Source organism: Triticum urartu, chromosome 4A (assembly GCF_056163025.1).
Source record: "Triticum urartu cultivar PI428250 chromosome 4A, HENAU_Tu73, whole genome shotgun sequence".
Lineage (NCBI taxonomy): Eukaryota > Viridiplantae > Streptophyta > Magnoliopsida > Poales > Poaceae > Triticum > Triticum urartu.
In genome coordinates this window covers 440,710,484-440,725,914 of record NC_141876.1, presented here as the reverse complement: position 1 = coordinate 440,725,914, position 15,431 = coordinate 440,710,484, and the positions used below count along the sequence as shown (strand labels likewise).

General features: G+C 46.2%; 2 protein-coding genes across 2 annotated transcripts; both read left to right on the top strand.

The window, feature by feature from the left end:
• Positions 1-176: 176 nt before the first annotated feature.
• LOC125553930 (egg cell-secreted protein 1.3-like) lies at positions 177-1,306 on the top strand. The gene has a single exon (XM_048717579.2). The coding sequence runs from the start codon at positions 508-510 to the stop codon at positions 979-981; it is 474 nt and encodes a 157-aa protein (XP_048573536.1). The 5' UTR covers positions 177-507; the 3' UTR covers positions 982-1,306.
• Positions 1,307-13,077: 11,771 nt separating this feature from the next.
• Positions 13,078-13,760, top strand: LOC125553929 (uncharacterized). The gene has a single exon (XM_048717578.2). The coding sequence runs from the start codon at positions 13,221-13,223 to the stop codon at positions 13,722-13,724; it is 504 nt and encodes a 167-aa protein (XP_048573535.2). The 5' UTR covers positions 13,078-13,220; the 3' UTR covers positions 13,725-13,760.
• The last annotated feature ends 1,671 nt before the right edge of the window (positions 13,761-15,431 follow it).

The following is a 15,431-nucleotide window of genomic DNA, read 5'->3' as shown; positions in this document are numbered from 1 at the left end:
AGAGCCCTTTGGTTCATAGGAATGGATTCCTATTCCTATATAGGATTGGTTCCTATCCTTTATATTTCATAGGAAAATAAAAATGAACCTAGACTCAATGGAAAAATTCCTTTGGTGTCAACCAAATGACATCTCGTTTTCTATTCCTACTCATAGGATTTGAGATAGATGTCATCTCATTTCCTACAAAATTCATATTCCTACGATAATTTTATCCTATGAATCAAAAGAGGCCTCAACTACTGGTACCAGGAAAGAAAGGGGATTTTGGGGGGAGATGAGAAACGAGGGGATCACGCCCCGATTAATTTTCTGTGGATAGAGTAACGTAGGAAGGAGAGGAAGGGGCAACGCATTCGCGTTTAATTAAGATAATTTTGATTCGTTTGGACTTCCACGTTCTCGTAAAGCCTTTTCGCTTACCTGACGTTACGGTTACTTGCTATGATAAGTAGTAGTACGTCAGCCTCCTCACTCGGTAGCACCAGCTAGAGTCGACCTCAGATCATGGCTTCGTCCACCTCTCTGCTCCCCACTCTCCTGGTGCTGCTCGCCGTCGCCGCCACCGCGTCGGCGGCTGCGTCGACGTTCGTCCGGGCGGCCGACCTCGCCGAGCGGCTGGACGGAGTGGGGCAGCAGCAGTGCTGGGGGACGCTGCTGGACGTCAAGTCGTGCACGGGGGAGATCATCCTCTTCTTCCTCAACGGCGAGGCGTACCTGGGGCCCGGGTGCTGCCGCGCCATCCGCATCATCGAGCGGCGCTGCTGGGCCGCCGACCTCATGCTGTCCGTCATCGGCTTCACCCCGGAGGAGGGGGACATGCTCAAGGCCTACTGCGACGCAGGCGACGACGACAACGACGGCGGCGAGGGACGTCATCATGGCGTCGGCGGGTTATCCCCGGCTCCGCCGCCTCACCGTGCTCTTGACGGCGTCGCGAGTGGCGGCACAGCCGTGCCCGTGGCGGGAATGGTTAACTAAGCCGAGTCAGTGTGTGTCCGCGTCCGCGTAGGTTCTCCTCGCGAGTCCTGATGAAGTGATGAGATGTTTGCGAAGCTGAAAAGTGAATGATTTATCTAAGTTTTGTTTGTGGAAGCATGTTAGTCATCCTCAAACCATATTAGTTTTCCCACCTACTCCTTGTTATTTCTTTAAAAAATGCTAAACGTACAAACAAATAGAGAGTTTTACATACTCTTTTCAGTATTGACCAATCACAAACTTGCTAATGCATTATGCATATGCTGTTGGACGAGAGACAACCGTGAAGAATGATTTGATCGAACCGTACCTTTCATTGATGATCCATGAGGATTATATACATAAGGAACCGTCGCCACGAACGGATGCGTCCGATTGTGGGGGTCGTGGGAATGTCGAACGGGTGCCTGTAGCAACCGACGTCCGTTTACACAAGGGAGGATTATCCCTAATAACAGAATTAATTTAAATCCTAACACTCCCCCTAATCCTCGCTTGTCCTTGAGACTGGTCATCTTTGAAATATTCTCCTCCAAAACCCTGTGGGAAAAATTGAGAAGAAAACATACAATATGCCATGAAAAACTCCTTCTAAAATCCAGTGAGAAAATAAGGAGAAAATGACATATATCGTCCATGCTTGCATTGATATTGCCTCATTAAAAACCTTACATGAGAAACCATTTGGAAAAACTCATAAAGGAAAAGAGTGCAATATTAATGATCTTATGATCTTAACATGTTATATCTTAGGAGATTTCTCCCCCTGAATTTTGCAAGTCTCGAAGTCGTCGCATACCAATTCCAGTTACATATTTATGAAACAGAGAACTTGGTAAGGACTTAGTAAACAGATCAGCGAGGTTGTCGCATGACTTCGTTTGCAAAATACTTATCTCCCCCTTTTCTTGCTGATCATGGGGATAAAATAATTTAGAAGAAATATGCTTCGTAATATTGCTCTTAATATAACCCGTTTGCATTTGTGCAATACAAGCAGCATTATCTTCATAGATAATAGTGGGTGATTTTAACGAACCAATCCCACTTGAACTTTGGACAAAGTTCATCATTCTGCGAAGCCATACACATTCTCGTGTTGCTTCGAACAAAGCAATTATCTCAGAATGATTGGTGGACGTTGCCACTAAGGTTTGCTTTGTCGAATTTCAAGAGAAGGCCGTACCTCCATGTAAGAAGACAAAACCAGTCTGCGATTTGGCATCATGGGGATCTGACAAGTATCCAGCATCGCAATACCCCACCATGGTTCTCTCTTGATTTTTCTTATAGAATAAACCAAGATCTTTGGTGCCCTGAAGATATCTGAAAATATTCTTCACACCAACCCAATGCCTTTTCGTTGGTGATGTACTGTATCTAGCCAGTAAATTAACTGCAAATGCTATGTCAGGCCTGGTGCAGTTCGGTAGCTACATTAATGCTCCAATAGCACTGAGGTAAGAAAACTCAAGTCCTAATACCTCTTCATCATCACCCTTAGGCCTAAATGGGTCTTTATCTCTTTCAAGAGATCTGACGACCATAGGTGTTTTTGACGGGTATGCTTTATTCATATTGAACTTTTCCAATACCTTTTGGATATAAGCAGACTGATGAACAAGTATTCCTGAAGAAAAATGTTCAAGTTGCAAACCAAGACAAAATTTGGTTTTACCCAAATCTTTCATCTCGAATTCCGTCTTCAAATGATTACATGCCTCATGTATTTCTCGTGTAGTCCCAATGATGTTCAAGTCATCAACATACATGGAAATTATACAAAATCCATCAGTGGATTTCTTGATAAACACACATGGGCAATCATTGTTGTTTGAGTAACCCTTCTTCAGAAGGAACTCGCTTAGTCGGTTATACCACATTCTGCCCGACTGTCTCAAGCCGTATAATGACTTTAGTAGCTTTACGCAATACATGTTGCGATTAGCTTTTGGATCCGGAATCTTCAGTCCCTCAGGAACTTTCATATAGATATCCGTCTTAAGTGACCCATATAAATATGTTGTCACCACATCCATCAATTGGATATACAAATTCATTTGCACTGCCAGTAATATCAAGTATCGGTATGTGATTCCACTCACCACAGGAGAATATGTTTCATCATAATCGATGTCGGGTCTCTGTGTAAACCCTTGTGCTACAAGCCTCGCTTTATATCTCACCACCTCATTGTTTTCGTTCCTTTCACGAACAAAAACCCATTTTGCCCCCACGGGGAAAACATTAGGAGGAGTAGGTATTGCTGCAGTAAATACCCCTCTCTTGGCAAGCGAGCGCAATTCGTCCTCTATTGCAACCTTCCAGTTGGACCAGTCTGAGCGTTTCATACACTCTGCCATGGACTTAGGTTCATGATAATGCCAGGTCATCTGCAATCTTTGAGGCAAAAAATATGTCGACAATTGTAGTCTTTCTATTGAATGATTCTCCTGAGTCAACATAGTTGATGGAAATCTCATCAATACCTTCTGACTCATCGTGATTTTCCACAACAATCGAGTCACGGTGTACCGATGTCCCAGCACCAATATTTGTGTGCACAGTTGTGCTGGGTTCTGGATGCATAAGATCCTTCAGGTGTCTTTCAACACTAGGTTGAATATCAACTCGCGGTTGACCTGCATTTACTATTTGAGGGATCCTCATTTCCCGCGGACGCTTCTGATAAGCATTGTCCTTTTTGTCCAGTTTTCTCTCCCTCTTGGGCGGTTGAGTGGTCTTATGAGATATCTCAACTCTCTCTGAAACATTCATAGCAGGAACATGGGATTTAGTGACACATTTATAATCAGTAAATGCATTTGGCAGATTATTTGCAATATTTTGCAAATTAATAATCTTCTGAACTTCCAGTTCAGATTCATTTGTACGTGGACCTAAGGAATGAATGCCTTTGACATTCCAATCTATTTCTTGGCATTCTTTGAGGTTCTTTTCTCCCCCTAATGCCGGAAAATTGTCCTCATCAAAGATACAATCAGTGTACCGGGCTATAAATAGATCCCCTGTTAGAGGTTCCAGGTACTTTATAATCGACAGAGAATTGTACCCCACATAGATTCTCATTTTTCTATGTGGACCCATCGATGTACGCTGAGGTGGTGATATCGGTACGTACACAGTGCATCCGAATCTTCGAAGATGGGAAATACTTGGTTGATTTCCACGTACTAACTGCAACGGGGAGGCCGTATGATATGCAGTTGGTCGAATTTGTATCAACTCCGCGGCATGCAATACCGCATGTCCCCAACAAGATGTTGGAAGATTACAGTTCTGTAGGAGTTGTCTTGCTATCAACTTGATCCTCTTGATAAGTGATTCCGCAAGACCATTTTGTGTGTGTACATATGGTACAGAATGCTCCACAGTTATGCCCAAAGCTAGGCAGTAATCATTGAATGCTCGTGAATTAAATTCAGCAGCATTATCCATTCTGATGGATTTTATCCTGTGTTCAGGATGATTTGCCTTCAGTTTAATGATTTGAGCGATCAGCTTTGCAAAAGCATGATTCCTTGTTGATAATAGACACACATTGCACCATCTTGTTGATGCATCAATGAGCACCATAAAATATCTAAATGGTTCCGATAACGGTTGAATTGGACCACATATATCTCCTTGAATGCGTTCAAGAAAATTAAGTGGTTCATTCTTGATCTTCAGATATGAAGGTCTTGTGATTAATTTCCCAGTTGCACATGCAGTGCATACGAAATCCGAGGATTTGGGGAAATTAGCAACCGTTATGTTGTGTCCAGTTGAACCATCAATAATTTTTATTATCATCCCCACACCAGGATGACCCAGGCGATCATGCCATATCTTGAACTTGTCAAGATTCTGAAAAATTATTTTGTATGCCAAATGTTGCTCTGGCTTGATGTATGTGTAATATAGTCCAGAAGATAGAGCAGGCAGTCTCTCAAGGGTTTCCTTGTCGGATCCCTTCTGTTGAGTTATGAGTAGGCTTTCAACCGCATTGTCTTCATGAGTTTCAATATGGTAGTCATTCATGTGGATATCCTTAAAACTCAACAGGGTACGAGTCGAATCCGGATACAATAAAGCCTCCTGGATTTCAAGTTTTGTATCATTCGGGAGTGTAAATATGGCTTGACCAGAACCAACAATTACTGTGTCATGACCACCAATTGTCATAACACTTCCCTTACTCTTTTTGAGACTTCGGAAGTATTTAACTGCTCGTAGAATTGTGTTAGAGGCACCACTGTCCACTAAACAAATTTCCTCCTCCATTGGATTGTTTCTCGAAGTTTTCTATAGGGTAAAAGAATAAAATTCATTATTTATTCAATCTCATATAGAAATAACACATACATTACGCACTATGTATGTCTGCTACATATTATAATACATTATGTTTAAGGACATAATTATTACAATACCATATGTCCGAGGACATAATTATTTTACAACACACAATATAACTAAGGACATATCACAATACTTATGACATTATTGGAAGATCAAAGCATATCTCCATATATGTCATTAGTAGAAGCGAAATCCACCATGTCTTCAACAGTAAGTGGTGGTTCTTCCTTTTGCTGAGCCTGATCTTGGTTCTCCATGTTGTCATGAACTTCGTTCTGATGAACGCCTTGAGAACTTTCAATCATTGGACCAGTGAAGTGAGCTTCGTACTGGTTCCCTTGAGCCTTCTTGCTCTTGCCAATTGATTGCTGATACAGCGTCACCAAATGCTTAGAAGTTGTACACATCCTTGCATGATGAGTAGTACAACCACATCTGTAGCAAGCTTGAGAGCTGCTACCCTTATCATTTTTATTAAAATGATTCTTGCCCTTTTGTACTCCATTGCTATTCTGATTCTCATTGCGTCTCCACTTTCCTTTAAACTTCCTATGGTTCCTTTTGGGACCACGGGACTTCTGAGTATTCTGAGAATTGAAATGTGCTTCAGGCAGCGGCAGTGTTCCCGTTGGACGGAACATATTATTCTTATCGAGAATTTCACTGTGCTTTTCTGCCTGAAGAAGTGCATATATCAACTCAGAATGCTTCTTGTATTTCTGCTGACGATGTTGTTCAGCAAGAATCCTCATATTAGGATGGAAAGTAGAAAGTGTTTTTTCAATGAGATCCGCATTGGAAACTACGCTGTTGCAGGATCTCAACTTTGAGTTGATTTGATGCACGGCAGAATTGTATGCTGCAACGGACTTAAAATTCTAGAAACGGATAAGTGCCCATTCTCTCTGCGCTTCAGGCAACATCACCGACCTTTGTTGATCATAACGCTCCTTTAAGGAGTTCCACAATGATAGAGGACTTTCCTCCATCATGTACTATTCTTTCAGAGCAGGATCAAGGTGGTGTCGAATGAAGTGCAAAGAAGCATACTTTGTCGTATCTGCGATAGCAGGAGCACCTTGAGTAGGTGTGGTTATAGTGCTGATCAGATTCCTCGCCGCCAAGTTGATCTTGACATCCATGGCCCAGGTCAAATAGTTTCTTCCATCAATGGCAAGCTCAGCAAATTCCTTCTTGGATATGTCAGTATAACGCCCTCGATGCGGCTATAGCTCCCACGTGTCGAGGCACGACTTAGAGACATAACCGCATTGAAAGCAATGTCGCAAGTCAGGCAATCATTACAACAACCCATGTAATATATAATAAAAGGGGAAGAACATAGTTGGCTTACACTCGCCACGTCACATCAGAGTACATAAATAACATCCATCATACAAACACTCATGGCCCGACTACGGCGCCAAAATAGAAGAAAACCCAAAATGCGACAAGGCCCTGAATCAAACCCCAACTAGGCACCACTACTGGTCATCGGGAAAGGAAACATAATAACGCTGAGAGTCCTCGTCGAACTCCCACTTGAACTCGTACTCGTCACCTGGAGCGAAATCACCTGGTCCTGCATCTGGAATTATAGTATTTGTGAGCCACAGGGACTCAGCAATCTCGCACCCTCGTGATCAAAACGATTTAAGCTTATAGGAATGGATGAGACAAATATATGTGGAGCTGCAGCAAGCGACTAGCATATATGGTGGCTATCTTATACGCAAAAGAGAGCGAGAAGAGGAGGCAAAGCGCGATCGAGAATCTAGAAGAGCAACCTGCGCAAGCATTACTCCAACACCGTGTCCACTTCCTGGACTCCACCGAGAAGAGGCCATCACGGTAACACACACAGTTGATTCATTTTAATTAATTAAGGTTTAAGTTATCTACAACCGGACATTAACAAATTTCCATCTGCCCATAACCGCGGGCACGTCTTTCGAAAGTTCAATCCCTGCAGGGGAGTCCCAACTTAGCCCATGACAAGCTCTCACGGTCAACGAAGGAATAGACCTCCACCCGAGACACACCGATCAGACTCGGCAACCCGGTACAACAAGACAATTCGACAGGTTAAAACAAGACCAGCAACACCGCCCGAATGTGCCGACAAATCCCGATAGGAGCTGCACATATCTCTTTCTCAGGGCACACTCAGATGAGCCAGACGTCGGGTAAGCCAGCCCAGAGTTGCCCCTGGTAGCCTCGGACATCGCTCAGTGGGACCAACACTCAGAGGAGCACTGGCCCGGGGGGGGGGGTTAAAATAAGATGACCCTTGAGTCTGCAGAACCCAAGGGAAAGAAAAGGCTAGGTGGCAAATGGTAAAACCAAGGTTGGGCATTGCTGAAAAAGCTTTAATCAAGACGAAATATCAAGGGGTTCCCATTATAACCCAACCGCATAAGGAACGCAAAATCCGAGAACATAACACCGATATGACGGAAACTAGGGCGGTAAGAGTGGAACAAAACACTAGGCGAGAGGCCGAGCCTTCCACCCTTCACCAAGTATATAGATGCATTAAGATAACATAGCAATATAATGATATCCCCAACAAGAAAAATAAATGATGTTCCAACAAGGAACGGCCTCCAAACTTCACCTGCAACTAGCAACGCTATAAGAGGGGCTGAGCAAAGCGGTAACATAGCCAATCAACGGTTTGCTAGGACAAGGTGGGTTAGAGGTTTGACATGGCAATTGAGAGGCTGACAAGCAAAAGGTAGGCATCGTAGCATTGGCATAGCAAGAGCGAGCAAACTAGCATAGCAAAGATAGTAGTGATTTCGAGGGTATGATCATCTTGCCTGCACAGTTGTCAGAGTTGACTGGATCCTCACAAGCAAACTCAACGGGCTCCTCGGTAGCGAACTCGTCTCCCGGCTCTACCCAATAAGACAAACAAGCAACAAGGATACAATCAACCACGTGCAAGACCAAGCAATATGATAAAATGATGATATGCTATGCGGGATGCGATGCGGGATGCAAAATGCAAGTTATGACAGAAAAAACATGAACCTGACCTCAACTTGGAATTTCAAGGGTGCCACTGGATAGAGGGGATGAAATCGCTTGAAAACGATATAAAGATCATTGGAATCGGAGTTACGGTTTGGAAATGGCAAGCGTTTTAAGATATGACACCGGTCTGCGATTTACAGCAAGTAGTCATCTAAATGCAACGAAATGAACATGCTACAGCCACCAAACATGACAACAAAATACATGGCAGGGATGCCCACAATATGCTTAACAAAAGACTAGCACTGAGCCACGGCCAATTCATCCATTATAAGGTTCAAACAAGCATGGCAAAAACGCAAATGCAAAACAGATTCCAGACTTAGTGAAATTAACACTAGTCTGAAATTTCAGATCACGATGCTCTCTTCGGAGCAGCAAAACAACATGACACATGACCTGAAAATGACAAGTAAGAACATGTCATGGAGCTACTCAACAAGCTTAACAAAATACCCAAAGTGACCTGGGGCCAAAAGGGTTCACAAAATATATTAACGGGCACACGAACATAGCTAAAACACACTCAGTTTTCAGACTTAGTGAAAACTGAGACATGCTGAAATAGAACTCATGAAGGCATGTAAACGATCTCGATGCACTCACCATGGTGCAAGTCACAGCAAGGAAAGCATACATCCATTAAGAACGCATAAAATACAAGCTAGACATGGCAAGAACAATGGCATAGCATGCACGGATCAACTACAACAACGCCGGCAAAATCGCAAACAAGTTGACGATCTGCCCAGATTCACCATGAAGCAAAAGTAGAGCTCGATTGACTCAAGCTATGGTGCTCCATAATTGCAAAAAAAGACATGGATGGGTAGAGCACAACATTAATAATAAAACTCCTTTATTGATCATCCTCAAAAGAGGCACGGATCACTAGGAAACAAGCTGAACATATGGCATCATGAACTAAAGTATCCCAGACTTAGTGAAAACAACTAAGTCTCTGAAAACAGATTTCCCGGGTGCCTCTCTTTGCGAGCTTGCACAAGTCACCACACACATCCTAAAAATGCATGGGTTGCACCTCTGGAAAGAAGACAAAATTCTTAACAAAACATATGAAGGACTCACAGGCATAGCATGCACACAATAATCATGGTAAAAATGACAAAAGTCTAAGATGAACTAGCAGATCTGACAATTAACTCATGAAGCCTCCTTCTAACAGCATTTTGGGCATCAAGATGAACTCAAATGAAAATGATACAATGGAATGAAATGATGCACTCGTCGAGGTGAACATTTTGATATATCATATGTCCAAAAAGGAGCTACGGATGCAAAGTTACGGGGCCTCGAACAGAGCAACTTGGATCAAGAATTTCAGGACTTAGAAAAATAAACGAGGTTAGGGTTTACTGTAGCTGCGACCGGATCCAGATCGGGCGAGGACGCTCGGAGCCCGAGGATCGCCGGGGTCTTCGCCGGCGTTGAGGTCCGCGGTGGCCGGCGTCGAGGGAGGTGAGGCGGGGCCGGCGATGGCGGCAGGCGGCGGAGCGGCGTGGCCGGCTCGGGCGGCGGGCGGCGGCGAGCGCCGGGCGGAGGAGGCGGCGAGCTCCGGCGCCGGCGCCGATGGCGCGGTGGTGGCGCGGGTTCCCGGAGCCGTGGAAGACGGGCGGCGCGGCGGCGGCTGGGACTGGCCCGGAGAAGCGCGGGAGCGGGCCCGCCTCGGGCCGGTGCGGGCCGGCGGGAGCTGCTGGCGGGGAAGTGGTCCGCCCGCCACGTGGCGGCGAGGGATTGGCGGCGGAGAAATGTCTGGCCGGGTCGGACGTGTCCGGCTCGGCGCGGAGATGTTTTTTTTAGAACTAGGGTTTCGAGGGGGGGGAGAGATACGAAAATGAAGGGGGCTATTTATAGGCATAAGTGGAGCTAGGAGAATCCAAATGAGGTGCGGTTTTCGGCCACGCGATCGTGATCGAACGCTCTAGGACATGGAGCAGAGTTTGGTGGGTTTTGGGCCAAATTGGAGGGGTGTTGGGCTGCAACACACACGAGGCCTTTTCGGTCCCTCGGTTAACCGTTGGAGTATCAAACAAAGTCCAAATGATACGAAACTTGACAGGCGGTCTACCGGTAGTAAACCAAGGCCGCATGACAAGTCTCGGTCCAATCCGGAAATGTTTAACCCCCACACACGAAAGAAAGCTAGAAATGGCCACCGGAGGAGAACGAAGCGCCGGAATGCAAAACGGACAACGGGGAAAATGCTCGAATGCATGAGATGAACACGTATGCAAATGCAATGCACATGATGACATGATATGAGATGCATGAAAACGAAAACAATACACGGAGACAAAGACCCGAACCCGAGAAATAAATATAACTTAATGCCGGAAATGGCAAGAGTTGGAGTACAAATAGGGAAAGTTACATCCGGAGTGTTACAACACTCCACCACTACGAAAAGATCTCGTCCCGAGATCTAGGACTGAAAGAACTCCGGGTGCTCAGAACGGAGGTGATCCTCGCGTTCCCAGGTAGCTTCACGGTCGGAATGGTGTGACCACTTGACTTTAAGAAATTTGATTGACTTGTTGCGAGTCTTGCGTTCAGTCTCTTCAAGAATAGCAACTGGGTGCTCACGATAGGAGAGATCTTCTTGGAGCTCAATGTCCTCGAAGTTGACGGTGCGGTCAGGAGTCTTGAAGCACTTTTGAAGCTGAGAGACGTGGAACACATCATGAACATTTGCAAAGTTTGAAGGAAGCTCGAGTTGATAGGCGAGGTCGCCTCTCTTGCTGACAATCTTGAAAGGTCCCACGTATCTAGGGGCAAGCTTCCCTTTGATACCGAAGCGACGAGTACCTTTCATAGGAGAGACACGGAGGTAAACATGATCTCCGATCTCGAAAGCCAAATCACGGTGCTTACTATCATAGTAGCTCTTCTGGCGGGATTGGGCTGCTTTGAGGTTATCACGAATGACTTTGTACATTTCTTCTGCTTCTGTGATTAAGTCATTACCCAGCAGCTGACGTTCACCGGTTTCAGACCAGTTGAGAGGGGTACGGCACTTCCTGCCATACAGAATTTCAAAAGGGGCCTTGCCCGAATTTGCTTGAAAACTGTTGTTGTATGAGAATTCAGCATAAGAAAGACAATCCTCCCACTTCATGCCGAAGGAGATCACACAAGCCCTGAGCATATCTTCAAGAATCTGGTTGACACGCTCGACTTGACCGCTTGTTTGAGGATGGAAAGCAGTGCTGAAGCGGATGTTAGTGCCCATGGCCTTCTGAAAAGAATCCCAAAACTTGGAGGTAAAGATGCTGCCACGGTCTGAAGAGATCACTTGAGGAATACCGTGCAGAGAGACAATACGAGAGGTATAGAGTTCCGCCAATTGAGCTGCAGTGATCGACTCTTTGATAGGCAGAAAGTGAGCCACTTTGGTGAGCTTGTCGATGACAACAAATATAGCATCATTGCCACGCTTGGACTTTGGAAACCCAATCACGAAGTCCATTTCAATGTGGTCAAACTTCCATTCTGGAATGGCAAGAGGTTGGAGGAGACCAGCTGGCCTTTGGTGTTCTGCCTTCACTCTTCTGCAGACATCACATTCATTCACGAATTGAGCGATCTCGCGCTTCATTCGAGTCCACCAATAAGCTTGCTTAAGGTCCTGATACATCTTCGTGCTCCCAGGGTGGATGGAGAGGAGAGAATTGTGAGCCTCGTTCATGATCACTTTACGAAGTTCACCTTTGGGCACAACAATATGATCCTCGAAGAAGAGGGTGTCCTTGTCATCAAGGTGGTAGCACTTGTACTTGGACTGACTCTTGGCAATCCCAATCTTCACCTTTTGTACAACCTTGTGTTACTTAAAACACTTTAAAGGTAATCACCAGATGGTGTAGACCTCACGGTTGTGAACAAAGCTATATGTATTGCCATAAGTGCAATTCATAAAATATGCGCAAAAATTGAAAGTAGTCATATAATTTTCAAGCACAATCAACATGTAGCAATTAAAGATTGCATCCATAAAGATGTTGACATTACATAAGCAGACATTACATAGTACTATGTTAGAAAATACTAACAAACTCATCTGTACAAAAACTGAAAAAGCTAGAAGCTAATCAGAAAAGAAAACGAAAAATAATGGCAATAGGCTAAAGACAGGATAGCCTACTAGCGTGGCTAAGCCACCTTTTTATTTTCATTTATGATTCTTTTTTTTTCTCTGCTGCTTGTACGCCATGGGCTAGTGGCTAGTGTGCTGGCTCCAACAGCCCATACGCACGCACGAGTAGATAAGGGAGGCGAGGGGATATTTCTCGTTCCCATCAACAACTCATCCCCAATCCAACTTAAGCGGCGGCCGTCTGCACCACTACCACCAACCTCCGCCACCGGCGTCTGGCTCACCGGCGCGAATTCGAAGCCCCCGGTGCGACCTCCTCCTCTGAAGAAGATCCACCAGGAAGGTCTGTCCCGGGCGCGGCTGCATTGGAGTGGTCGTTGGCCAGTCCGAGAACCACCGCGCGGCTGCGTTGCAGCTCGGCCCGCGGCACTATGTCCCAGCGGCGGGGCGCCGATGGGCCAGTGGAGCTGCTCGCCCAGTTGACGAAGACGTCCCCGAGCACAGCAGCCCGCGCGGGGAGGCGCAGCCCGAGGCTAGCGCTCGACGAAGAAGCCCCAGCGCCGGCCGCCTCGTGCGCCGGCGTCGGAGATGGAAGACGCGGGGAGTCCGGCTGCGCGGGCTCCGCGAGCGGCACAGGCGGCGCAAGTTCGGCCTCCTCCTGGACCTCGTAATCTTGTGGCGGGGTGGCTGCAGCCTGCAGGACCATCCATGGCCCCCAACCATGCACCGGGCACGGACGCGGTGGTGGAGGAGCCGCAAGTTCCGGCTCAACGTCGACGTCCACTGCGTCGTCCGCGGGCTCCAGTACATCGTTCGCGTACAGGTTTGGAGCGGCCGGTCCGGCAAGAATCCAGGCCGGGAGCGGCGCCGCCGCCGGCATGGCCGGTTCGGGCGGAGCATTAGAAGGCCCAGCACCATCGCGACCTCGGACGCCATGTCCAAGACGTGGTCCACGGCGACGAAAACCGTTCCGGCGGCCTCCGAACCGGCGCAGATCACGGGCGTGGCGGTTGTGGCGGCGAAGTCCACCAACACCATGGCGACGGCGACGGCCCTGTCGGCGTCTACCGCCGCTACGAACAAGGTGTGGGAAGAAGGACAGGAGACCACGAGGCATCCTCTCACCTTTTCCTTTCTTTCCTTCTGGCTCTTTTTTCCGGCGACTGTCGCCGGCGTGATTTGCCTATGCGTGCTCTGGGCAGAGACAAGTGTTGATAACGTGTGAAGAATGATTTGATCGAACCGTAACTTTCATTGATGATCTATGAGGATTATATACATAGGGAACCGTCGCCACGAACGGATGCGTCCGATCGTGGGGGTCGTGGGAATGTCGAACGGGTGCATGTAGCAACCGACGTCCGTTTACACAAGGAAGGATTATCCCTAATAACAAAATTAATTTAAATCCTAACAAAAACGATCTCATGAAGTGGGCCATCTACATTGCAATTTGCAAGGGCCTCTGATTGGACGCTTAGACAACAAAAATAATTAATTAAGGACGATGCATCGGTGTGGGAGTTTGTTTACTCAACGGAGAAGTGACTAGCACTAACGTGATTCCTTTTCCACGCCAGCCAAGATCCTCCGATCGGACGGGAACAGCCAGAAATTGAATCATGTTGCCTGGCCTAAGCACCGGTTTTAGATGCCCTACTAGCGCAAAAGAATTAACACAAGCGAATGCGAGCCGTTTAAGGACTTGTATAATTAAGTTCTTCGAGAGAGATGCTTATACAGAAATAAATTGATTTTTGCCTAAACGTCGATGCTTATTTATATGTGACAAATGCTTAACTAGGCACAACTTGAGATAAGCCCTTGGTGCTTAGGAATTTTTTTTTTACTAAGCACGCCCTCCTGAGTGCATTGCATTGCTCATGATCTAAGGCATTAAATGGATGATGCATGGACGCGAGATTTTTCCGGCGCCCAATCTAGAGAATTGTTGTGATTCGAAATGATGCCAAATTCGAAAAGCAAGACAAACGCACATAGCAAACGTTGTGGAACTTGATGAACTCTAAGGCACACACTGCCGACCTGGCATACAACAGATACACCACGCAAATCGCGTTGAAGGGAATATCACCAAAGTTGCACGCCATCGCGTGTCATCACTGCATCTTGAGAAAGCGATTCCAACTTCACCACACACGACCATCGACGAAGCCCCTCACCGCAACAGGTGTAGAAAGTCACGCTAAGATCCCACATGGCAACTTCAGTCCAGAAGGTGAACTACAAAGGAGAAATATGCTAGGCTGGCTTCACGAAGAATCATCAATCCATACCATCTGTCGCCAGTCATCTCACTACTCTGACCCTGTCATCATGGATCCAACTTCACAATAACAAAAAAACCACGACGACCCCGTGCACACACCGAAAGGCCAACAACCACAACCCTTTTGCGACCCCCGCATCACTCATCTCCATTGTCGTTACCGCACAAGTGCCAACAAGATCACCACCATCCTCCACTTGTTCCCCTAGCTAAAGCACAACTTCAGAAACAATGTCCCAAGCAGGGAAGCACATTTTCATCGCCATGCCATCTCCATCTCGTTGTAATACCAAACACTAGAGGATTCCTAAGTGTGTTACTCCAATTTATCGTCCAATTTTGTCCCCGCTATTCATATGATGCTTGTTATCTCCATGTCTGAGTAGTTCTCTTAGTTCTAGAGGGTATGGATGACATCTAGTATGTATAGAATTTAAACGCCTATAAGGATATGAGATCTTCTGTTGAATGTTTGATTTAATAGCCCCCGTGAATGTTGTGAAGGCCCCCACTCAACATTTCCGCCTTTTATGTCCATGTAGCACAAAACTACCGTTGTAAAGGTTGGGACTGTAACACCCACAATGCGGCTATATCTCCCACGTGTCGGGGCATGACTTAGAGGCATAGCCGCATGGTAGG